Source organism: Plecotus auritus (genome assembly GCF_963455305.1).
Source record: "Plecotus auritus genome assembly, chromosome: 9".
NCBI lineage: Eukaryota > Metazoa > Chordata > Mammalia > Chiroptera > Vespertilionidae > Plecotus > Plecotus auritus.
In genome coordinates this window covers 28416321-28442714 of record NC_137783.1, presented here as the reverse complement: position 1 = coordinate 28442714, position 26394 = coordinate 28416321, and the positions used below count along the sequence as shown (strand labels likewise).

The window sequence follows — 26394 nt, the reverse complement described above, 5'->3', positions numbered from 1 at the left end:
AAAAATGTAGAGGGATCAATATAGTTAAAAATGTGAATTTGCTAGTGATCTTCCACTGAAGTTTTCTATTTTAAGAGATCAAGTTACATTAAAACTATTTAAGTATAGGTGAAACTGTGCAAGAAACAGTAAACATTCTTACAGTAGTCTCCATTATTATCAACAGAAAATATATATTTATCAGTGCTTTATATTGATCAGCAGCTTACAAGCTTAGAACAGGCAGTGAGCATCAGAGGGCATTCTACAGGGGTATCAAAGAACTAATCAGAGACTCGCTTCTCCCCCCGCCCCAAAAAAAGCAACAACTGCCAGTAACAAGTAAATAATTATACTATCAAAGCTAACATTTATTAAGCATTTACTAGGTTTAGGACGCTGTGTTTAGGAACTTCCCCAAAATCTCTCTCTTTAAAACTTTCTATTATTATTTCTATCTCCCAGAAGAGGAAACATAAATTCAAAGAGATTAAGTGGATTGCTCGGGGCCTCTGAGCACGTAAGAGGCAGAACACAGATTCAAACCAGTCAGTTAGACTTCATCCATGAGGTGCTAGGCTTTGAGTGAGTCTGGAAAAGTGCGTAGGACTTTCATAGGATATGCTCTTCTATGTGCTCTTCAAAGAAAACAGAAAATTTGATCATCTGTCATCTGCATTGCATTCAGGGCATAAAATTTTTTAGTGAGTATTATTTGCATACTGGGCAGAGCAATTTTTATTTGTGGGAAGGCCCGCTGTTTGCAAGGCACTTAGCTACCAAGGCCCCAACTCATCTATAATAATAAAAGGGTAATATGCTAATTAGACCAGATGTCTTCCAGACATCATTCAGAGGTCCTTCCTGACCAAGCCGGGGCAGAGGGAAGACAGCCAGTCCCGGGTGCCAGCGGGAAGCCGATGCCGGCAGCTGGGGGAAGGAAAGCTTACTCTTGCACGAATCAAATTTTTGTGCATCGGGCATCTAGTTAAGTGATGATAAGGCTCCCGAGTCAGTATGGCCAACAAAAAAACCTACAGAAATCTTCTAGGGGGAAGTATTATGGCTGTTTCAGAGTCTTTGTATCAACTGATACAAAGTCAGCTCTTTTTTTTTTTTTTTTTTTTTTTTTTTGTCCAGGACAGTTTCAATAAGAATCAGGGGGGAATAAAAAAGCTTCTGCTATGGAAACACACATACACACACACACACACACACACACACACAAAATGGAGGGGGGCCAAGAAGGCACCTTGAAGAACAAAAATACACAGAAACTCCACAGAGCTTCATATATATGATTGATTTTTTACAGAGAGGAAGGAAGAGAGATAGAGAGCTAGAAACATGGATCAGTTGCTTCCTGCACACCCCCTACTGGGGAGGTGCCCGCAACCAAGGTACATGCCCTTGACCGGAATCGAACCTGGGACCTTTCAGTCCACAGGCCAACGCTCTATCCACTGAGCCAAACCGGTCAAGGCCACAGAGCTTCTTCTGTGTAGTGCTGATCTCCTCATCCTCACAGGGCTAGCAATGGGTGCAGTGCTATTACTTAAAGATCAGAGCAAATGGACACACCTGGTTCTTCCTGGGACCACAGTGGACCGAGGAAAATCCCCTTCTCTCTTGAAAGCAGGAAACAAATTCTGGAGGGTTGGTAAGCATCTGGTGAAGCAGTGGGAGCAATGAAATCTCATTCCATTGTGAGAAAGAAAAACTGGAATAACTCGATGATACTGCTTAGAAAGGCCTTCTTCATGAGTCACCTCCCAGGAACTGATTCTTTACTTCTGGAAGCTGTGGACTCATTCTAGCACCTCAGTGTTGGGGCAAAATGACAATATTGCCAGCAGTTCCTCCAGGCTTTGAAAGTGAGGTTGTCCATAGTCACTTGCCAGTAGCAGCTTATCCCTCACTTTCCCCAACCCAGTTACACTGTCCAGGATTTAAAAAAAAAAAGATAAAGAAAAAAGGAGAATGAGAGCAGAGAGGACTGAAGGCAGATTCTCTTTGCAGAATAACTCGGAAGAGTCTCTCAATTCATTCCCAAGATCATGGCAATAGAAGGATAAAAATGATGAGTCCCTACTTTTCTTTATAGAGACATTGTGTGTTTCTCATTTTTACAAGAGTGTCTTGTCTCTTGTTCTCTCAGGGTTTGCAGCCTTTTCCACCATGCCTGAAGTGGCTCGGAGAATCAAAATGAATTTTGCCTTGAGTCCTGTGGCCTCATTCAAATATCCCAAGGGTATTTTTACCAGTTTTTTTCTACTTCCAAGTTCTGCAATCAAGGTAGGCTCCTCATTTCACCAAAATGTATTTGAGGGTCTCATTTTGGATCATAGACCTCATTATTTTAAAGTCTGTGATGAAGTAAAAGTAGGAAGTTTAGATGAAATCTGTGGAAACCAGAATCTGCAACCAAGTACTTATTTGTGTGTATGTAAGTCTGTGCCACACTATCTACAGCTGTCATATACAAGTTACTTTACTCAGTCATTAACAGACCTGACTATATATATCAGAACTGCTAGCTGTGCTGAGTGCTATGTCAACTTAAAGTCCATTCATGTTTTCTTGTTCCACTGGGCAGGTCAATGGACTTGCAATGTCCAAATGAAAGACATTTTTCTAGTTTCATATGGTCACTGACATCCTGACTTCGATGTGAAACGTGAATAAAATAATCCTTCCTATATGGCAACTTGTTCTAATTTACTAAAACTATGATTATAAAGCCTAATTGTCTCACAACTCAATTATTTCTTCAAATATTTATTGGTTATTTTCCAAGGATTGGAAAAGCAGTTTGATTGCTAATTGTGAATTTGGAATTTTATCCATTGAAATTATTTTTCTATTTGCTTTTTGTCTCTTTGAAAAGGTCACTGGCACAATGAACATAGTATTTTACCAAGATTGCACCTTAAATTTGAGGTGAAGGATAAAATCAATTTTGGTCAAAGTGAAGTCAAGGAGACCAATCAGGGTATCTCAGTAATTCATATATAAGAGGAGGCCCTGGTTTATGGTGGAGTAATAGATATGGAAAACCATTGTTTGTTGAGCTAAGACAAGGAAGAATTTTCATAGGGCCTAATGATTGGTTTGATAATAGTTTGATTGTATTATCTACTTGAGCTCAAGTGATGTAACTTCCCTTATGTGTGGTTGATAGTTCTACTGCAAAGTGTATTGATATCAGTGTTGGATATTTCCTACATTTGGACAGATTGAGCAGACAAATTTGTTAAAATCAGAGATAGACACATCTATCACCAGTTTTGCATATCTATTGCTTTGCCTACAAAGATTGGATCTGAGGCAAATATTGTCCCTGGCTTATCTATTTCATATCCCCTACTGTCGAGTTTCCTGCCACTGTACGTCCCATTCCCTGACCTCACCTGCCACTTGATAATATCTGTTGCCCAGAGAAGCTCCAGTCCTCTCATCAGAGATTCCCCACTCAATCTTATTTTCCCAAGCCCTAGACGTTTTAACATGCCACCTCCCTTTCTGTCCAGTGGCACCCTTTCTTTGGTACACCATTCTCTACTTTTCAGCATAAGAGTTAGCTAATCTGGGACACTCCTAGAAAAACAATGTGCACATGGGTAATAGGGAAAATCCTACTTTTCCTTCTTATTCAAGGCAATATTTAACCTTAAGAAGAAATATTCTGCCTTCCTTGCCAATTAATGAGATATTAAAAATGAAGTCAATTACTGATTTACAGACTACAATGAGAGAATACAGAGAAGCTTCACCATGAAGAAGCGAATTTGGGGTTGAGGGTCCTTACTGCAATCTCCTTATAAATTACATCTGGTGATCCATCTGTGTGCAGATGGATTCATAAGTATCGTAGTTCCTTTGCCAGAATGACTTGGTCTCCTTGACTGCAACAGCAAATAATTGATCCTCAAGAATCCTTAGTTCTGGGATGATGAGAAAGACAAAAAGTTTGAAAACAATTCTTAAAAGAATCTTTTTTTTTAATTTTTACAGAAATTGTTTGGTACCAAAGGTGTCTTTTTAGCAAGTAAATCAGAGAAGCCAGCTTTTGTCACAATCTGCAACAATAAAATATTATGGGTGCTATGTCGTGAAGTAATGGGCTTATGGGCAGGATTCATCAGGAACAATCTGAATATGGTATGTATAAGGATTATAGGACCATTGGATGTTTTGAGAAATTCCAGCTTTCCTTTGATTTAGTTTGATGTATCTATTACTCTGCATAAATTAATATGGAATTCTAAGCCCTTAAATTCAGAGATTTGCTATGCATAGATTAGGAATTCAATAGACCATGAATGTCAAGACTGGGAAAAAGAATAAATAGGCGGCTTCAACCTTCCATCCCTGATCAAGCTTAGGAAAAAGAATGTTCCACAATAGGTAGTTAGTTTCACATGTTCATAATCAGCCACCACTTACTACAGTGAGTTTGATCTTACAATTAATATAGTGCATTAAAAATAAAATCCTAGAATAAAACTGAAACTCATAGACACAGACAGACAACAAACAGCATGATGGTTACCAGAGGGAAGGGGGAAGGAGGGGTAGTAAAGGGTAAAGGGGGTCAAATATATGGTGACAAAAGATGATTTGACTTTGGGTGGTGGGCACACAATGCAACATACAGGTCATGTATCCTAGAAATGTACATTTGAAACCTATTTGACCCTATTACCCAATATCACGTCAATAAATTTAATAAACATTTTAAAAATAAAAATAAAATTCTCGAAAAGAAGTGAAGCACATATAAGCATTGAACTTATTTTGTGTGTGCCCTCACATGTTGGATGACTCTGGCTTCAAGTAAAACTCATCACTTGACTTAGAACTTAAAAGACAGAATGGAATGGAAAAGGAATCCCTTTTCTATGAAGAAGCAGCAGTCCTGTTTCATCAACTTTTTGTTGCCTGTTATTGAGAATTCAAGGAGGAGGAGGAGTTGGCATCTGCAGAGGAGTGTGGTTGGATAGTTATCTCTGTCATATTCCGACAGCAGCCAAATGAGACTGTGACAGTAAAGCTAGTCCCAAACACTTGTCTATCAACCCACCCTACTCCTATTTGTTAAGAAGCTAAGTTGTGTTAGACCAAAAACCATGAGGAACCATTGTTCAAAGCCTACTTATTCAAAAGTAAAGATTTTTAATAGTTCCCTTGATTAGTTTTATGATATTCTCAGATATAAAATTATGATTACTATTGTATCTCTATAATGTCATCTTTATCATGTTTACAAAGATTGAAGTACAGTGCACATAGAAATGATTGTTTATTAGCTTTTCTTTTATAATATTTTATTTTATCTTCACAAGAGCCCACCAAATTGGTAGCATGATTTTCATTATCTTCATTTAGTAGATGACAATACAGAAACTCAGAGATGTTAAGTAACTTGCCCAAAGTCGCAAAGATTATAATTAACAGAGTTAGATGCTGAAGTCCAGGTGTTTTTGATCTACTGATCTGCAATAGCGTGTCTAGGCACATGCACCTACCACCACTTCCATTTGCACATTGCACCTTTCCTCCGTGATGTCCATTCTTGCCTCTTCTACTTCAAAGTAAACAAATTATCTTATACTTTCAGAGCTGATGCACGTTTGCTCTCAAGCAACCTATGCCACTGATCAGCCCATAGTTCACTCATGTTCAAGTGCCTGACAAAAATTCAGACTTATCTAGATGATTCACATAGATATTTTCAAAACCCCCAGTATTTGTTTACTAAGTTTTAGCTGAACTGTTTTTTGTGTTTGAAAGGCATAGTTTATTTCTGTGGGTGATTCTTGCTGTAACATGTGGTTTATTTGCCTTCAGAGTCGGATGGATGTGTACATGTCACACTCTCCCACTGGATCGTCAATACAGAACATCCTGCACATAAAGCAGGTAGTGACTCTGTCATGGAAAACCATTCTCCTCCCTATTTTCATTATATGTGAAAGGACAGAGTTAACAGGCCTCCTCTAAGAACCTTACCAGCTGGCTTCCATTTTGTCCTTGTCACCATCTTAAATGGTCTGATTTCCCTGGGTTTTAAGAGAAATGACAAAATATGGTGCAGAACAAGTAGGTAATATAAATAATTCCCATCTTAAATCAGAGCTTGTAAGAGAGGCCCTGAGCTAAAGCAAGAAGTAAGCTGGGAAAATCTCAGGAATCTGAGCCTTCCTGGGAGAGAGAAACATGACTTCTCCCTAATGAGTTTTGGTTTTCCATTAGCTTATCCTACAAACCACGGGAGATCACCTCTCTCTCTCTCTCTCTCTCTCTCTCTCTCTCTCTCTCTCGTCCTTGTTTTTCACAGTAAATATCTATTTCCATCTTTTTACTGGTCTGGAAGCCTTATTTTCTTTCCAGTGTACAGTGTTTTTCTAAGATTTGCTGTTAACATTAATGATTTTTATTCTGAATATTATATTACAAAAAAAAACCTACACACACACATTTATTTCAGCTTTACCGATCTGATGAATTCAGAGCTTATGACTGGGGAAGTGAAGCTGAGAACATGCGTCACTACAATCAGGTGAGTTATTCAGAACGCCCCCAGAAGGGTGGTTTTGAGACATTGTAAAAATAAATTAATTGAGAGTGAAAAGAATCCTGCCTGGCAATTGATGGTATTCACATGAATAGATAGAGCTTTTTGAAAATTTTGTGATTTTAATATGTATTCATTGTGAAAAATCTAGGAAAAAATTGAAGCATATGCTAAGGAAATTAAATAATTTATAATCCCTCCACCCAGAGATAACTAGATATATCAATATTTTGTTGCATTCATTCCAGTCTTCTCAGCATCACTGATCTTATACAACTTTTAGTATTTCTTTTATTTATGGTTATAGCAAGACATAACCAATGTTACTGAGGTGTTTTTTTTTTTTAACATAATCTTAATGGCTGCATAATAGTGAAAATTGTTTTTACAAAAATCTACACAAATTTACAGAGTAAATGAATACACATTTCTTGATACTAACAGCAAGAATTGGGATACAACATGAACATTAAAAGAGTATTATCCACCATGAAGCCTTGTCTTAAGGTATCTTTCTTCTTCTAACTTTACACATCCAAATTTATAAATTCCTTTAGCCCTCCTATGCTTTAACCAATGTTGTTGCCATCATTTCTTTTCTCAAAGTCAGGGGCTGGGCTTCTCTGTTTGAACTAAATCCATTAAATTAAAATTTCCCAATGTTTTCCAAGACTGACATATTTAAAGCTATTCTGAGTGCAAACCCACATTAATTAGGTTGTTTCTGAGCATCAAAACAGTCAATCAGACCAGTTATTTCTCAATAATATATTGAATTGTTAGAGAAATGATTCTCCTAGCTTTTAAGACAACTATAAGAGCTATGCACATTTTTATTATTTTTATCTGCTTGATTATGGTGTTATTTACATACAGTAAAATTCACTGATTTTACAAGTGCAATTCAATGAACTTTGACAAATATATTCATTTGTGTAACCACAGCACAATCAAGATACTATAGAACATTTCCATTACCCAAAAACTTTTCTCCTACCACTCAAACTATGTATATTCACAAATGCTTAGAAAAGGGTCAGAAAAAAAACTACCTAACAAATGTTAAAGTTATTATCCTCAGAGAGGGGAGGAAAGAAAGGGTGAAGTTAATGGACATGATGGAGTAAAGGGGGCTCTATTTTGGATTTTACATACTTCTGCTGTCATCCATTATTTTTATTAATCGGGTTATATATTGTTTATTTTTTAATATCTATTTTTATTGATTTCAGAGAGGAAGTGAGAGGGAGAGAGAGATAGAAACATCAGTTATGAGAGAATCATTGATTGGCTGCCTCTTTCATGCACCCCACTCGGGATCAGGCCTACAACCTGAGCATGTGCCCTGATTGGGAATCTAACTGTGACCTCCTGGTTCATAGGTCGATGCTCAACCACTGAGTCATGCCAGGCGGGTTATATTGTTTACTTTTAAAAGAAAGTGGAACAAAATATATCACAAGTTCTTTTTTTCAGCTTTATTAAGTTCTTTTTTTCAGCTTTATTAATGTAAAATCAGCAAATGAAATTTTAAGACTGAAGTGTACAACGTGATAAGTATGTGATAGTGTAAATGTCCTTAGAATTTATCCAGGCTGATCCTCTTTCATTTGTGTGTGATTTTAGATCATTTTGAAATAGGAATTTTAGGGGTAAATAGGACAGGTTTAGGAAATTTTAGAAATTTTGGAAACTAAGGGGACCATGGAGGAAGCACAGGGTTGCAGAGCAGCAGAAGGTATATTTCCATAGAATGAGGAAGCTGGGAACAGCAAAAAGGTCTATATTTATAAAATAAAGAGAAGGAAGCCCTTCATCCAGAAGCAGAAGAAGAAAGCCCAGTGGGAATAGGAAAACAATAAGGAAGGGAAGGGGGCGGATTTCACATGTCCCATGTGAGGTTCAACCTTTGAGCCCAGGAGTTATTATAGTAACCAGTCTAGGGGAACAGTGGCCAATCAGAGGGGATACCAAGGCACCAGGATCTGCAGCCTTCATAAGCCATAGGGAAAAGGAACTCAGTGGGACCCTTTCCCCTTCCCTACGTCGGAGTCCATTCTGTGGGACTCTTTCCCCCTCCCCATGTGGGAGTCTGTACTTGTTCTTCAATAAATCTCCACCTTTGCTATACCACTTTCTGTCCATGGATTCATCCTTCGATTCCGGTGGACAAAGAATCTGGGTTCCAGTCCAAAAATTCCGTTTCAATTTGAAGTCAATTTTTATTACATTCTAATTTCATCAGTTTGCCCTCTTAAGTTTCCAGCACAGTCTCTGTGCCTACTCTATGTTTTTTCAAGAATAAGAGGATTAACCCATGTAAGCCCCATGAGGGTAGGGATTACCTTCTCTTTTGTTCACCAATGTTTTCTCACCTAGCAGAGTACCTGACGTTTACGGGGCCCTCAATATTTATTTGTTGCATGAATAAATTTTCTTAACCTCCCTCTTACCACCTGAAAATATTTCTGTCCCCTTGATTCTAGCCTTCTTTTCTCTCTCAGAAAATGAAGATCCTCTTATTTTCCAAGTTCACCTGCATGTGCCCTTGACCCTCATCTCTTTTCATCGCTTCTTCACTCTTACTCCTTTTATTCTCTTAAAGGGGCTCCTGTACCTCATGAAAAACAAACAGTTACTATAGTTTCCTTGCAACTTACTCCCCTAACTTGGACTTTGTGATGCAATGATCTCTGATTTTTTTTTTTCTTTCCCTTTATGTTTGCTCTCTTTGTCCTCTACACTGGCCACTCTCTGTTTCCCCAAGATTCTTAACATCACTATACTAGTATCTCTCTTCCTTGAAGAATTTAGCCCTCTCCAGAACTTTAACTATCTCCATCCATATTGCTTGACTAGAGTTTTTCAGGAACTATCCTTTCTTCAAGTCATTTCACAAACTCATGTTCATACAGCCCTCTTAAGACAGAGCTCTGAGAAATGAACCTGCTTTGTCCCCAGAACTTCTGAAACATGTCCAAATACCCTAGCCTGGCATTTAGAGCTTGACTGTCTGTCTCCAATCTTATATCCTACAATATTCTTTCAAATATTTTCTTCTCTGGGTATACACTGGACAGCTTGCCATTCCTGACCATGGCATACAGGCTCTTCCTGCCTCCTAGGAAGCCCTCCTTCCTATCTGTCAAATTCCAACCATCACTCAAGAGTCATCTCAAATGACTTCTTTGTATATGAAGCCTCCAACTGGAAATAACTTCTTTGTCTTCACTTTGATTGTCTTTACAGTGTTTTATAGCATTTAACATACCCTATTTTGCATACAGATGTTTGTTTGGTTATCTTGCCTTGTTTCTTCAAACTCCTGAAGATAAGAAGCATTGCATGTTTCCTTCCTAATTCCCTCAGTGAACAATTGACTTGGTAGATACTGATTTGGTAGCTTCTCTACTTATTTGAATTCAGTTGTTTCTGTGAGGAGCTTCCTCTCATGAATGTCCTTTCTTTCTCCCCCATAGAGTCGTCCCCCACTGTATGACTTGACTGCCATGACAGTGCCTACTGCTATTTGGGTTGGTGGAAATGATGTCCTTGTAACAATCCAGGATGTGGCCAGGATACTCCCCCAAATCAGGAATCTCCATTACTTCCAGCTATTGCCAGATTGGAACCACGTTGATTTCATCTGGGGCCTTGATGCTCCTGAACGGGTGTACAGTAAAATCCTAGATTTGATGAAGACATGTTCCTAACTACAATACATCCACTTTTTCATTAAAGCTTGCTTTCAACCCCAGGAGGCTTTGGGAAAAAGAATAAACAGCAGTGAGGTCTATTCCAGCATCCTCCACATTGTTGATGTTGCTGAATGTTCCCTTGTCAAGGAGTCTCAAGGAGAACATCCCCCAATCAATGATATCCCACAGATTTTCCACTAGTGATTTTCATTCTTCATGAACAGGGAGGAAGATCTTTCTTTCTGTCTTGCTGATTCACCCACATACAGAACCAAACAAGAGACAGAAAGGAAAATTCCTCAAGACAAGCCTCATGTAGTGCTAAGCATGGAGCAGAATGATCACTAAACATCCCCATTCTTCCCTAATTGTAAGTAGGTTGGTGTTCTCCCAAACTGTAGTAATTCACATTCCTTACTTACCTGTGCCATGTCTGCATGCCACCTATGATACTGCTTATTTACAAGTCTCAAACTCAATTTGCTTATTTATATTTTAAAAAAACCTTTTTGGAGCTACTATAAATGGCAGGAAAAGGTACTATTTACCTTAACTTGAAGATAAACATAAACTGTAACAATGAAAAGCAGATAATTGATAATAAAATTCCTAGATGCCATGACTAGTCAAGACCCCAGAGTTTTAGAACTGCCTTCTTTTTGTTAAACGCGTCCTCTTGATTTGAAAGGGAGATTGGCAAGTGCTAGAAACAAAGACATAAACCAGAGTTCGGCTTTCTCCTTGCGCTCAGAAGGTTTAAAGAAATTTGCCAGTGAGTTTTTGGTAGGATGTATCATGGCCCCCCAAAGATGTCCATGTCCTAATTCAAGAAACTAACCCTAACCCTTATATAACAAAAGAGACGTTGCAGATGTGACTAAGTTAAGGTAGTTACGAAACCTAAGGTGAGAAGTGGGCTCAAAGTAATTACAGGGGTCCCCATAAGAGGGAGGCAGGAAAGTCAAAAGTCAGAAAATATGACAATGAAACAACAAGAAGCTGGAGTGATGCACTGAGTCAAGGAATGCAGGCCGCCTCTGGAATCTGGAAAAGGGGAGGAAACAGATTCTCCCAGAAGTTTCCATAAAGAATGCAACCCTACACCTTGATCTTAGGTTTCTGATCTTCAGAACTGTAAGAGAATAAACTTATATGATTTTTAATCCACTAAGTTTCTGGTAATTTGTTACAGCAGCCATAGCAAACTAGTACAGGGACTAACTCTCATACTATGTGATTCAATGCTATTTAACATCATACTTGTGTATCAGCTAAAATATCTCCTAGCCCCTGTGGTGCATAGCCTACACTTGGGGAAACATTGGCCAACAAACTCACAAGGTCATCATGGAAAATGGTATACCCACACACTAAAGCAACTGCAGAAGGGTTTAGGCCTGAGGCAGTGAAGCTGGTTGCTAAGCTGATGGTTGATTATAGGGGAAGCTCTGTGTGGTCAGTGTCCTGCTTCCTCCTCCACCTTGACCTCCCTTTATACTGTGGCATCCGAGCTGAGACACCATTCCTGAATCAGCCCTCCTTCCGCAAATGGACTCTGTGCTGAGGTAGGTCATAGCTATGGTTCTTTCTGCTCTTAAATTTCAGTGCCTTTCCTTCAAATTAAAATAGGCTTGGGAATATTTTCTTACATTAAAAAAGATTTATTTTGTTTTTGTTCACTTTAGAAAATAGAGAAACTGACAAAGAAAATGAATGAGCAATATCATCACCATTAAAAGGAAACTACTTGGTTAATATTTTAATAGATTTCTCTGGTCCATTTCTGTTTATGTCCATTTATAACTTTAAAATATTCAATAAATGCTATTTAGTAACCTTCATTTTCCCCATTAAAATATATTATGAATACTGTTGCATTACCTACCACAAATGTCTAGATTTGTATTGAGTGAATATATTTGTAATGAGTGAATAGTGCTCTGTTGTAAGAATGAACTAGAATTTATCAAACCACTTCATTCACATGACTGTTCCTATCGTTTCCAATTTTTCACTCTGGTCCTTTTGTTCACCACAGATGGCTCCTAGAAATAAGTTTCTGAATTTATATTTATTTTTCATACATATTTCCAAATTTCCCATCAGAGAGTTTACATTGAAAAAAAAAAGGACATTTTTAAAAGGAATTAATTGCAAACTTGAGTGAATAAAAAATGAGAGAAATAAGTGGTAACCTTTTTTGGGAAAAAAGCAAGAAGAATCTTTTTATTTTATATTTCATGTGATAAGCAAGAGAATATGCCTGCCTTCCCCTTGACTTGCTCATCTGTTGGAGAAAGAAGAGGCATAAAGAGATAGTCTGGAATCAGACTAACTTCTTAAAGGCAGGGGAAAGTAAGAAAATTTTTTCTGAGGGGTATTTAGATGAATGTATCAACTCCTGTGCAGAAAGCTGTAGCAAGTGAACATTCCTCATTATGGTGAAGTGTGAAAGGTCTGTTTCAGACTTTGCCTACTTCAGTAAAAATCTCATGGTACACACTCAGTCAATGATAGATTTGATGGTTTAATCAATAAAGACCACCACATTGTATAACCTAAGAAAATTTCTGCTTTGGTTGTCTACACAGCTTGTTAGATGGAAAACTCCAAATAACTCACTTGCTAAGTGTTGTCATGGCAAAAACCACGACAGCCAGAGTGGCTGACTGAGCACTGGGCTACGCAGCTTTACCTAAACCTCACCTGCAAACTGGTAACTGCTAACAAGGGTAACCTGTTGCCAGAATCGCCTGTATACCTTACTAGTCTAACTGAAATCTGAGGTAGAAAATTTCCAGGGAATTCGCTCTATTTTCAGCCTTCTCCACCTCCAGCCTACAAACTGACGTTAGTCCTAGTAATTAGGATGATGTCAATACAGCAACAACATATTAAGTAGCTTCTGGATGCCAGGCACGATGCTGTGCACCTCACACATGTATTAGACTTCAAAACAATGTTGCAAGGAAGGTGTTGTTTATTAATAATAATAACAACATATAGGTAAGAAAAGGAAAAATCAGAAAAGTATCCAAGCCCCCACAGCTGGTGAGAAACATAGTTGGGATTTGTGCCCAAGTCTGTCAGATTCCACTGTTCCCTACTGTCTCTTGTAGGTGGACTCCATTCTAGGTGTCGCCTGTGACTTGAAGCTTCATGGTATTTCCAGACTCCATAACCAAACTGGCAAAACCTCATGCTTGCCCCTTGAATTGACCCCGGATAATTTTTTAAAGAAACAATGACAGCTAGAGTCTTTTATGATCCTGAATTACTCCAGCTTTTATTACTTAACTAGAGGCCCAGTGCACGAAATTCGTGCACAGGGGTGGGGGAGGGCAGTGTCCCTCAGCCCAGCCTGCTCCCTCTCCAATCTGGGATCCCTCTCACAATCCAGGACTGCTGGCTCCCAACTGCTCGCCTGCTTGCCTTCCTGATTGCCGCTAACCACTTCTGACTGCCAGCCTGATCACCCCCTAACCACTCCCCTGCCAGCCTGATTGATGCCTAACTGCTCCCCTGCCAGCCTGTTTGCCCCTAACTGCCTTCCCCTGCAGGCCTGGTCACCCCTAACTGCCCTCCCCTGCAGGCCTGGTACCCCCCAACTGCACTCCCCTGCAGGCCTGGGTCCCTCCCAACTGCCCTTCCCTGCAGACCCAGTCACCCCCAACTTTCCTCCTCTGCCGGCCGGGTCACCCCTAACTGCCCTCCCCAGCAGGCTTGATCGCCCCCAACTGCCCACCCTTGCAGGCCTGCCTGGTCCCTCCCAACTGCCCTCCCCTGCTGGCCTGATCACCCACAACTGCCCTCCCCTGCTGGCCATCTTGTGGTGGCCATCTTGTGTCCACATGGGGGCAGGATCTTTGACCAGATGGGGGCAGCCATCTTGTGTGTTGGAGTGATGGTCAATCTGCATATTACTCTTTTATTAGATAGGATAGAGGCCTGGTGCATGGGTGGGGGCCAGCTGGTTTGCCCTGAAGGGTGTTCTGGATCAGGGTGGGGGTTCCCTTGGGGTGTGGGGCACCCTGGGCGAGGGTCCTGTGGTGGTTTGCAGGCCAGCCATGCCCCCTGGTGACCCAAGCAGAGGCCCTGGGATCTGGGATTTAATTATCTTCTACAATTGAAACTTTGTAGCCTGGAGTGGAGCCAAGCCTTCTGCTTGCTCAGTGGCAGCAGCCATTTCTGTTGGGATTTATGTATCTTCTATAATTGAAACTTTGTAGCCTTAAGCAGAGACCAAAGCAGGCCAGGGCTGCAGAAGCTTGGCTTCCTCCATCGCCGCGGGCAACCCTAGCCTCCTGCTCTCTCCAGCTCCGTGGCTGCCGCCATTTCTGTTGGGCTTTATTTATCTTCTATAATTGAAACTTTGTAGCATTGAGTGGAGGCCTGGGCCGGCAAGGGCAGGCGGAAAGCTTGGCTTCCTCCATTGCCAGGGAAACCCAAGCCTCCCTCCTGCTCTCTGTGGCTGCAGTCATCTTGGTTGAGTTTATTTGCATATTCCCTCCTGATTGGCTGGTGGGCGTGGCTGATGGGCATGGCTGGTGGGCGTGGCAGAGGTACGGTCAATTTGCATATTACTCTTTTATTAGCTAGGACTAGAGGCCTGGTGCATGAAATTCATGCATGGGTAGGGTCCCTAGGCCTGGCTAGTGATCAGGGCCGATTGGGGCCTTCCTTCCCCCGGCTGCCAGCTGCCGGCCAGGGCCTTCCTTCATTCTGCGCCGCCCCCTGGTAGTCAGTACACACCATAGTGAGCAGTCGAACTCCCGGTTGTTCAAACTCCCGAGGGAACAATTTGCATATTAGCCTTTTATTCTATAGGATATTACAGATTTGAAAGAGGCGGGGGGGGGGGGGGGGAACGCTTTTCTTCTATGTCTTTAAGGACATTGTTTATAAAGTTTCAGGATTTTTTGTTGTTTTGATCTATTTTATTTCGTGTGTATTAATGAGTAATAGTAGTTTGCATGTTCCCTGTTGGAGAGATTTACCAGGCTTATTGCAGACAATTGAATAAACAGTTCAGGGCAGAAAGCCTTGGGGAAGATCTTCTGGAAATAATATATCATATGACAATATTAGCGACAGCACTAGGTAGGTTACCTGCCACTATGTTCTAAAAATAAAGAGAATCCCAAAAGCAAGAATGCATAGGAAGGAGAAGCAAATTCTGAATACAGAGACACTTGCCATTTAATTCTTTTACTGGTGAAAACATTAATACTGATCGCTACCGACAACAAATAATCAATTTGAACCACGCTTTGATCGTAAAACGTCCAGAATGGGCCAGAAGACACGGCACAGTAATTTTGCTTCATGATGATGCACCATCACACACTTCAAAACCAGTTAAAGACACATTAAAAGAACTTGCCTGGGAAGTATTTACCCACCGCTGTATTCACTGCCGTATTCACCAGATTACGAAATTCGAATTATTAACCGGTTAATACTTAATCCGCATATTTAACTGGTTAATAGTTAATCCATATTATTAAACGGTTAATATGGATTTTGTAATCAAAGAAAACACGATAATTTCAAGAGAAACATCAAAAGTGCTTTATTCAAAGTAATGTCCATCACATTTCCCCCATCTTTCGGGTAATTTGTGGATACCGTCCCAATAGAACTTTTCTTGTTTTGAGGCAAACTATTCAGAGACCCAATTTTCCACTTCTTCGTACATTTTGAAGTGCTGCTCAGAAAGGGTGTGTGCCATCGATTGGAACAAGTGGTAATCTGAGGAAGCAATACAACAAAATAGCATACATATCAAATCGCATATATATCAACATATGTGTAACTCCATCTACTGAAAAAAAATCTGCATTATTAACCGGTACATCTAGTAAAGGGGGACAGTGGTTATTGCTAAGATGTCCCCTGGATACTAATGAGGTGATAGAAGGGCCTCCCTCTTGAGTCTACATTTTCTTTTCATTCCACACTGCCCCTATTTGCCTTAGCCCTCATCATGCTGAAACTGGTCTTAAACATTTGGGCAAGTTGTTTCTTTCTTCTTGGTCTGCTTGGGTTTTTTTCATTATTATTACCATTGACAGACCAGTTTATATTAGTTTCAGGTGTACAACACAGTCATTAGACATTTATATAACTTACAAAATGATCACCCAGATAAGTATAGTCCCCATCTAACACCATACATAGTTATTAAAATATTATTGACTGTATTCCCTATGTTGTACTTTATATCCCCATGACTATTCTGTGACTACCAATTTGTGATTCTCAATCCTTCCCCTTTTTCACCCATCCCCAACCCCCTCCCATCTAACAACCATAAAATTATTCTCTGTACTTATAGTTTGTTTTTCTTTTGTTTGTTCATTTATTTTCTTTTTTAGATTCACATGTAAGTGAAATCATATGTTATTTGTCTTTCTCTGTCTGACTTATTTCACTCAGCATTATACCCTGTAGGTTCATCCATGTTGTAAATGGCAAGATTTCTTTTTTTATGGCTAAGTAATATTCCATTGTATAAATACCACAGCTTTTTCACCCACTCATCAATCAGTGGACACTTAGGTTGCTTCTGTATCTTGGCCATTGTAAATAATGTTACGATGAACATAGGGGTGCACAGGTCTTTTTGAATTAGTATTTTGCCTGTTTTATCTGTAAAATAAACCAGCTTACCTGCTAGGTCTTTATTAACCTCAATATGCTATCCTCTGATAAATTTGATCGCTTCCCAAATCAGAGTTGAAAAACCATGCACTTCTGCACCCTACTAGCCAGGGAAATTCCAGTCTCGCCCTTTTCATGTCTTTGGTGACCCCTCCCATGGTTTAGCTCCCCTCTCCCTTTGTAAGTATTTTTGGTGCTTTATGCTGCTCTCAGACCCTAAACCCTAAATTGAATCCACCCAAGCCTGACTCTCCCCTTAGGTGCTCCAAGACTAAAGTAAACCCCAGCCATTTCTCTATCATGTTCATCGAAATTTTCAAAATCTTAAAGGGTAACAACATAAGTAGATATTTTCTAATTTTTTAAAGGAACCCAGATATAATGTCCGAGGAGAGAGAGATTATAGAAACCATCTTGCTTAGTGATTTAAAAACATTTTTAGAAGCAAAAAATATTTTCCAAAATAAATTACACAAGGCTACAAAAAGATAAGAAAAATCAGTAGTAGATAGCTAGTATGTATGTATAATATAACATCCAACTTTATAACCTTCACCCATTATAAAGTTACTTTGGTGATCCCCAGACTTAGAAATGATTATAAGCCACAGTACTCTGTTTGTATCAGTCTTGGCTTACACATTAGTGCTCTCTATATATTTTTGGCTCTATGATATGATAAAATCTGCACAGAAAAGCAGTTGAAGTCATAATTGTTTTTGAACAATTTCAGTTCTGTTCAATTATACAAGATAGCATAGGAAGTTTTACTCTAAGGTTCCAGCACAAGTTAATAGATATAGTCACTGATATTGTAAAATTTGATATATAACATTATACATTTGAGATTACATGTGAAGCAAAGTTAGTTACATAGGCAAAATTTCATTTGAAAACAAAATGTAATCCATACATTGGCAGATGCCTTGAAATCCTTCTGAAGAAACCAGGTTTCCACAAAACACTGTTTGAAAACTATCCATCTAGTTTTAACTGGATTTGATAGATTCCAAAGCCTAGATGGGGAAAGTGACCGCCCTAAAGTCATACAAGTTGCTACCAAAGGACCCCAGGCCCTCACTCCTACTCTAGTGCTCTTTCAATGTCACTTGCATACTTCATTCACCAAGTTCTTATTTTTTATTACTGGAGCTTCAGGCCTTATGACAAAACAAAGAAAAAATATTTTCATAATTAGGGGAAGAAAAATGTTTGGGAACAAAAGAACTGACTTAAGTAGCTCCTAAATTACTTATCTACCTTCCTGAATAAATTAATCCTACTTCTGATGGCTATCAGGTTTATTTATCTGCATAAATTTACTCACAAGTCTAAGACCATTTTAAGTTCAATATTTATATTTCTTATTCTGCTGGTTTACAGCAGGTTGAAAAAATGCTAAGACCCTCCTTTTCCTAATGCTATTCTCAAATTGCCCTAAGCCTGCAATCACTAGCCCAGACCCCTTGCTCCAGAAACCATGAACCAGTTAGGCTTCAGAAGGAGTTGAGAGTCAATACTCAATCCAGGGCTATTTGGAGACAGAGGAAACTTTGCTGTCCTAATCTTCCTTTTTGAGTAATGTGTACATGGAAACAAACCCTTCCTTTAGCCACCATCCCATTTCCAGCCATGTTTCACATCACCCAGAGGACAGATTGACTGCATACAGATGTCACTAATTCCCTAGGGTCAAGAGGGGCCTCAGAGACAGACACTCTGATTTCTGCTCCTCCCTTTCTTTTACCAAAACGCACTCCAGTAGGAACTATGTCTAACAAGCTCTTTGATTTTTTTTTGTGGGGGGGAGAGACTAATCCTTTCATCACAAATATCTTCCTTCATGATTTGCAAATATTTTATTTTGTCAATTCACTTCAAATTTTCTTTTTTTTTTTTTTTTGGCACATCCTTTGGGAAACTATTTTGATGATAACTATAATGAAGCTATGGAAAGCTGAAACACTGGGAGTGCCAAGATAGAAAGACTCCATAATAACCATTTTGCTTTCTAACTATTAAGGGTACTTAAGAAAATTATTTTGCTGCCATTGAAGCAATTATGGAAGTTCAGGCCCTTTACTGCTGTTCTCGTGCCTCTGTTATCTCTGGATTGAGTGACCTGGATGCTAAACAACTCAATAAACCATGGAACGTTCTACTTGTCAGAGTATTTGCAAAAGGCCTCCATGAGTAGCATTAGGTGATTCATGGCATTTGCCACTTGGCATCATTCCGACCAAATCCATGTGATCTTATTCTCTAAGTCTTTGCTGTATTTGTTTGTTAAATGTAGCCCATTTTTATGAAGCTTAATAAAACAAAGTGCATGTTTAAGTCCACTTTGAGATGAAAGAAAACTGAGCTAACATAAACCATCATTAGCAATTAGAAATGAGTAACCTAAATGTTTGTCTCTTCAATCCATAGTTTCTCCTTACACAATTTTAAAGCCTCATAGAGGTTGTAGTTACTATAAATCATCATTTTACTACATTTTTTATGCTGGTGGATACAGGGAAAACTTTAACCCTAAAAAAATAGTTTTATTTCACTGTCTGCGACCAAATTCCTCTCTGAGGAAGGAGATGGAGCAATTTGCCTCACAGGGATTAGAGCTTCTCTCCCTGCAGGCAGGATGTCTGAGTGCAGCATACAGCAACCCCCAACTCCTGCTCTTCCTTAGAACCATGTGGTTCACCTGATAAAAATACAAAGTCCTGGGACCCAAACCTGGAGACTCTGCCTCAGATGTTCAGGGTGTGAACTGAAATCAGCATCATCAGTCAGATGATTCTCAGTCTGTTTTTCTTAAACATGAGAGGTAAAGTCAAGGTGAAAAACTTCATCACTACCTGTTCTTATTAAAGTCAGTGCCGTGAAAATAAAAAACACAGTTAGGATATGCATTTGTTGTCCAGAGGATGAATGTGTTCTGCAGCTGATGAGAATAAAATATTGCATTTGTGGAGAACAGGGAGCATCTCATAGAAATGACAATGAGTCACATTTTTCTCACCTGGAAAACAGACAGCTACTAAATCAATGATGACAAGCTCATATGCAAAACAACTTTTGAAGAATTTATCAACAGTTAACAAAAACTCAATAATTTTCAATACTGACTTTTAAAAAAACACGGTTCATATACCTTTTCTAAGGAGCATTTGTTTTTCAGACATATATTCATATACTGTGATGACTCTAGGCCAAGATTTCTCAACTTCAGCATTATTGACATTTTGGGTCAGTAAATTCTTTTGGGGGAGTCTGTACTATGTATTGTATGTAGGATGTTTAGCAGCATCCCTGGCTTCTGCCACTAGAGTTCAGGAGCACTCCTTAGTGGTGACAACCAAAAATGCCAGAAGTTCCCTGGGAGACTGTCACTCCCAGTTGAGAAGCACACTCAAGAAAAATCATGTAAGCTCTCATGGACTTCAGAATTTTGTAACATAAGATGCAAAAGGAAAGATAGCATTCATAGCAGTGGAATCAGAAAAGACTATATAATAAGTGATACTGGCAAAACTAAATAACTGCTTAGAAAAAATAACCCAGATTCAATATCTACCCATACCAAAAAATAAATTTTAAATGGTCCAGAGTTCTAAATGAAAAAATTAAGAAAATAAAGGATATATTTTTATAAGCTGGGGTAAAGAAATCTATCTAAACAAATCAGAAAACCCAGAAACCAAGTATGAAAATTTCAAGAGCCTTAACTCCACAACATTTTAACACTTCTTTATGATGAATTGAATAGAAAAGATCAATGAAACTAAGAACCCATTTTTTAAAAAATATTTTTTATGTATTTCGGAGAGGAAGGAGAGGGAGAGAGATATAGAAACATCAATGATGAGAGAGAATCACTGATTGGCTGCCTCCTGCACGTTCCACACTGAGGATTGAGCCCGCAACTCAGGCATATGCCCTGACTGGAAATCGAACAATGACCTCCTGGTACATAGGTCAATGTTCACCCACTGAGCCACTACAGCGGGCTGTTTATTGATTTCAGAGAGAGAGGAAGAGACAGAAAAAGATGAGAGAAGAGAGAGAGAGAGAGAGAGAGAGAGAGAGAGAGAGAGAGAGAGAGAGAGAGAGAGATTAAAGAAAAACATTGATCTGTTGCCTCCCATAGGTGCCCCGACTGGGAATTGAACTCACAACCTAGGTGTGTGCCCTAGGAATCAACTCACAATCTATTGAACCTATTGGTGCACAGAACCATACTCCAACCAACTGAGCCAGGACAGAACTCATTTTTAAAAAATATAAGCAAAATTAATGAAACTTTAACTAAGGAAAAAAGAGAGATGGCTCAAATAAAATCAGAAATTAAATAGGAAACATTACAACTGATACTGTAGAAATATAAGAAACTACTATAGACAATAATATTTCAACAAATTGGATAATCAAATTGAATTCTCTCTAAGTTTCAGGGGTTTTTTGCTTTACTTTCATTTTTTTTTTAACTCGTGTTACTGTGTGTTTTTTTTTAACGTTTGTTTTGTTCTGTTTTGTTTGTTTGCTTTAACTGTTTCCATTTTTATAGTATTTACTAGAGGCCCGGTGCATAAAATTCGTGCACAGAGGGGTGTGTCCCTCAGCCCAGCCTGCACCCTCTCCAATCTGGGACCCCTTGAGGGATGTCCGACTGCCCGTTTAGGCCCAATCCCAGTAGGATCGGACCTAAACGGGCAGTCGGACATCCCTCTCACAATCCAGGACTGCTGGCTCCCAATTGCTCACCTGCCTGCCTTCCTGATTGTCCCGAACCGCTTCTGCCTGCCAGCCTGATCACCCCCTAACCACTCCCCTGCCAGCCTGATTGATACCTAACTGCTCCCCTGCCAGCCTGATTGCCCCTAACTGCCCTCCCCTGCCAACCCGGTCACCCCCAACTGCCTTCCCCTGCAGGCCTGGTCCTCTCCAACTGCCCTCCGCTGCAGGCCTGGTCACCCCTAACTGCCCTCCCCTGCAGGCCTGGTTCCCCCCAACTGCTCTCCCCTGCAGGCCTGGGTCCCCCCCAACTGCTCTTCCCTGCAGGCTTGATTGCCCACAACTGACCTCCCTTGAAGGCCTGGTCCCTCCCAACTGCCCTCCCCTGCTGGCCTGATCACCCACAACTGCCCTCCCTTGCAGGCCTGGTTCCTCCCAACTACTCTCCCCTGCTGGCCATCTTGTGGTGGCCATCTTGTATCCACATGGGGGCAGCCATCTTTGACCACATGGGGGCAGCGATCTTGTGTGTTAGAGTGATAGTCAATTTGCATATTACTCTTTTATTAGATAGGATAGAGGCCTGGTGCACTGGTGGGGGCTGGCTGGTTTGCCCTGAAGGGTGTCTCGGATCAAGGTGGGGGTTCCCTTGGGGTGTGGGGCGGCCTGGGCGAGGGACCTGTGGTGGTTTGCAGGCCAGCCACACCCCCGGTGACCCAAGCATAGGTTGGAAGCAGGTATCTGGGATTTATTTATCTTCTATAATTGAAACTTTGTAGCCTTGAGCGGAGTCCAGGGCAGGCCAGGGCAGGAGAAGCTTGGCTTCCTCCATCACCAGGGGCAACCCAAGCCTCTGGCTTGCTCCAGCTCCATGGCTGCCGCCATCTTGGTTGGGTTAATTTGCATACTCACTCCTGATTGGCTGGTGGGCGTAGCTTGTGGATGTAGCAGAGGTATGGTCAATTTGCATGTTTCTCTTTTATTAGCTAGGATACTATAATGGATAAATTTTTAGAAACATCTGAAGTCAATGAAATAGTACTGTATATTCTTAAATTTTTCTACAATTTCCATGGTAAGTTTACAATATGAATATTTATGTTTTAGAAATTAACTCATCTAAAAAAATTATGAATTCTATAATCCCAGCAACCTCAATATTGTTCAATTGTTATTTTACTTTCCCTCTTGCCTAAGCATAAACATACGTACATTCTGTTATCTTGTTTTGTAATCATGTTTAAAATATTAAAGATGATAACAATAACAACAACAACAAAACATTTTAAAAGGTCACAGAGATCCTTGATAGAAATCTCTGAAGAGCCCTAGCTGGTTTGGCTCAGTGGACAGAGAATTGGCCTGCAGACTGAAGGGTCCCAGGTTCAATTCTGGTCAAGGGCATGTACCTTGGTTGTAAGTTCCTCCCTGGCCCAGGCCCTGGTCAAGGCATGTGCAGGAGGCAGCCAGTCAATGTGTTTCTCTCACAACGATATTTCTTCCTGTCTTTCCCTCTCTCTTCCACTCTCTCTAAAAATCAATGGAAAAATATCCTCGGGTGAGGATTATTAAAAAGAAAAGAAAAGGAAAGAAAAATCTCTGAAGAAAAAATAGCTTTTTCACCCATCTCCCCAATCCTATCTGGCAACTGTCAAAATGTTCTCTGTATCTGAGTCTATTTTGTTCTACCTGCTCATTTATTTTGTTTTTTAGTTTCAATTATTGATAGATATGTATTTATTGCCATTTTATTGCTCATATTTTTCCTCCTCCTCTTCCTTCTCCCCCTCCTCCTCCTCCTCCTCCTCCTCCTCCTCCTCCTCCTCCTCCTTCTTCTTCTTCTTCTTCTTCTTCTCCTCCTCCTCCTTCTTCTTCTAGAAAGTCTTTAACATTTCATGTAATACTGGTTCATGTAACTCCTTTAGCTTTTCTTTTTGTGTCTGGGAAGCTCTTCATCTATCCTTTGATTCTAAATGACACCTTTGGTTGTAGGTTCTTGCTTTTCATCACTTAGAATATTTCTTGCCACTCCCTTCTGGCCTGCAAAGTTTCTGTTGAGAAATTAGCTGACAGTCTGATGGGAACTCCCTTGTAGGTAACTGCTTTTCTCTTGCTGCTTTTAAGATTCTCTCTTTGTTTTTAACCTTTGGGACTTTAATTATGATGAGTCCTGATGTGGGCTTCTTTGGGTTCATCTTGGTTGGGACTCTCAGAATCTCCTGGATTTGTATGTCTATTTCCTTCACCACGTTAGGAAAGGTTTCTGTCATTATTTTATCAAATATGTTTTTGCTTTCTTTCTTCTCCTTTCATCCGGCATCTGCATGATGCAAATATTGAAACACCTGAAGTTGTCCCAGAGGCTTCCTATACTATCTTCATTTTGGGGGGAATCATTTTTCTTTTTTCTGTTCTAATGGGTGTTTTTGCTTGCTTATATTCCCAATTGCTGATTTGATTTTCTGCTTCATCTACTCTACTGTCGATACCCTGTAAATTATTCTTCATTTCAGTTAGTGTATCCCTCAGTTCTGACTGGTTCTTTTTTATGGTTTCTGTCCCTTTTATATGCTGTTGAAGTTCCTACTAAGTTCCTTGAAGTTCTCACTAAGTTGCTTGAACATCCTTATAACCACTGTTTTGAATTCTGTATCTGGTAGTTTGCTTGCCTTCATTTCATTTAGTTCTTTTTTTCTGGAGATTTCTCCTGTTCTTTCATTTAGGTTCTTTTTCTTTGTCTCTACATTTTGGCTGCTTCCCTATGTTTGTTTCTGTGTATTAGGTAGAGCTGCTACATCTCTCGGATGTGGTAGAGTGGCCTTGGGTAGTAGATGTCCTATAGGGTCCAGTGGCACAGCCTTCCCATTCACACAAGCACAGCACTCCAGGTTCACCTCTCTGTGGGCTATATGCACTGTCCTGTTGTAGTTGAGTCTTGATTGCTTTTTGCAGCACTGAGAGAGATTGACTCCCAGGCCAATCAACTGTGAGGACCTGCTGCAACGACAGCAGAGGAGCTGCTGTGCAGGAGCTAGCCATACAGATCAGGATTTACTTCAGTGGGGCTTTGGTGCTTGCCAAATCTGCCCCTTGAGTGTGTCACTCACGGAGGTGGTAGTGTTGTAATCTGGTATCATCTGAAGCTGTCCACTGGGTGGACTGACTCTAGGGCTTTCTGGGAGGTGTAAGGTCAGCCCCTGCCTCTGTTCTGCCTGGGGCCATCTGGTACAAGCTACAGAGTGATATGCAGATGGCTTCTACTTTTGCTGGGCTGGGAGGTTCCCAGGAAAGGCAAATCAAGGCCAACTGCTGTTAATGTCGGGCCTGGGTCCACTTTGCAAGAGGTAGGGGGGACACCGAGTCCAGATGCTGCTTGTTTGGGAGATTTTAGGAAAGTCCAAAGCATGAGGCAAGAGAGACCATTCATATGGAAAAACCTGTGCAAACAGTTTGCTTGAGCCTACAAGTTGGGTGGAGAAAGGTCTCAGAGAATCCCCAGGGCTGGGCAAACAATGTGAACCAGATTGATGGAAACTTAAGTGTGGTACTCATCTGTTGGCTCTTTGGGTGTGTCTCAGAAAAGGAACAATGGCCTCTGCCAGCACTTTTTTCTAGCAGGAAGCTGACCCCAGCTTTCACCCTGATCCCAGACAATTCAGTTGCTCCCCATATGTCCCTTTCAAGCCTCTGCCCCAGCCCTGGAGCTCAGAGGGAGTGAGTCTGAGTAAGTCTGTGCCTTGGTCCTTTAATAGGAACTGCCTGGAACTCCAGGGGCCCTCTGTCTCCCTCAGTCTCAATCCCAGCTGGTTTTTATAGCCATAAAACTGGGGGACTTCTCTTCCTGGCCCTGGAATCCTGGGCTGAAGAGGTCTAGTGTGGAGCTGGGATCCCTCACTCCTCAAAGGTGACCTCTGCAGGTGAGATATCCCTCCTAATTTTTATCTGCCATATGTGGGTATAGAATCAGCCATTTCCTTGTCTCTACCCCTCCTACTAGTCTCAATGTGCCTTCTTCTTTAAATCCCTAGTTATAGGATTTTCATTCAGCTAGATTTCAGGTGGTTCTGAATCATGGTTGTTCTGTAGTTTAGGTTTAATTTTGATGTCAAAAATTATTTTAAAATTTAAATCCAGGAGAAAACTTTTAAAGAGACAATTCACAGAGATTTGTGTAATTGCTTTTGATAGTATGTGGGGTTTTGTCCTTGCATGGGGCAGAGGATATTGAAACATTATCTTTTTCCCATGTGGTAATAATAATAAACAGTTGATTAAAATGCCTGAATTTTATTTCTGGCCTTGCCACTACCTAGTAAAGTAATGTTGGGCAAGTTATTTAACATGTCTTCATATTTCTAAAAGATGCAAGAGCCAAATGAGATTTTCTTTCCTCCTGGCTATATAACATTTTAAAATCCTAAAATGTCAACAGTAGGCACCAAAGCTCTTTGCTACAAAGCTCTTTGCTACAAATAGAACTTCAGAGTGTGCTCAATGGGTACTAGGACATGGGTCTCTTGGGTGTTAGACAAATGCTCCCTCTGCTCCTCTAATTAGGTCAACTCACTCCTCCTTAGCATGCATCAGATCAACAAGGTGGCAATGTTAAAATTATTCCAGATGAGATCTGCAGGCTTACCTCATACAGGTTCAGCCAGACCAGAGTGGGTGAGGCTGAGACTGTGGGCAGATACTTTCTCATAGACTCATCATTCCTGTTCCAGCTTTGGCTCCTTCACCAACCAC

At 40.3% G+C, this 26394-nt stretch overlaps 1 protein-coding gene across 1 annotated transcript in view; it reads left to right on the top strand.

The window, feature by feature from the left end:
- Positions 1-26394, top strand: part of LOC308257801 (uncharacterized protein) — a gene marked incomplete at both ends in the record, with an annotated part of 53633 nt that overhangs the window by 6313 nt on the left and 20926 nt on the right. Inside the window, 6 exon segments of the mRNA XM_080687867.1 lie at positions 2138-2274; positions 3994-4140; positions 5830-5901; positions 6470-6541; positions 10036-10261; positions 10943-11026. Of these exon segments, the coding sequence (XP_080543993.1) occupies positions 2138-2274; positions 3994-4140; positions 5830-5901; positions 6470-6541; positions 10036-10261; positions 10943-11026 (738 nt within the window).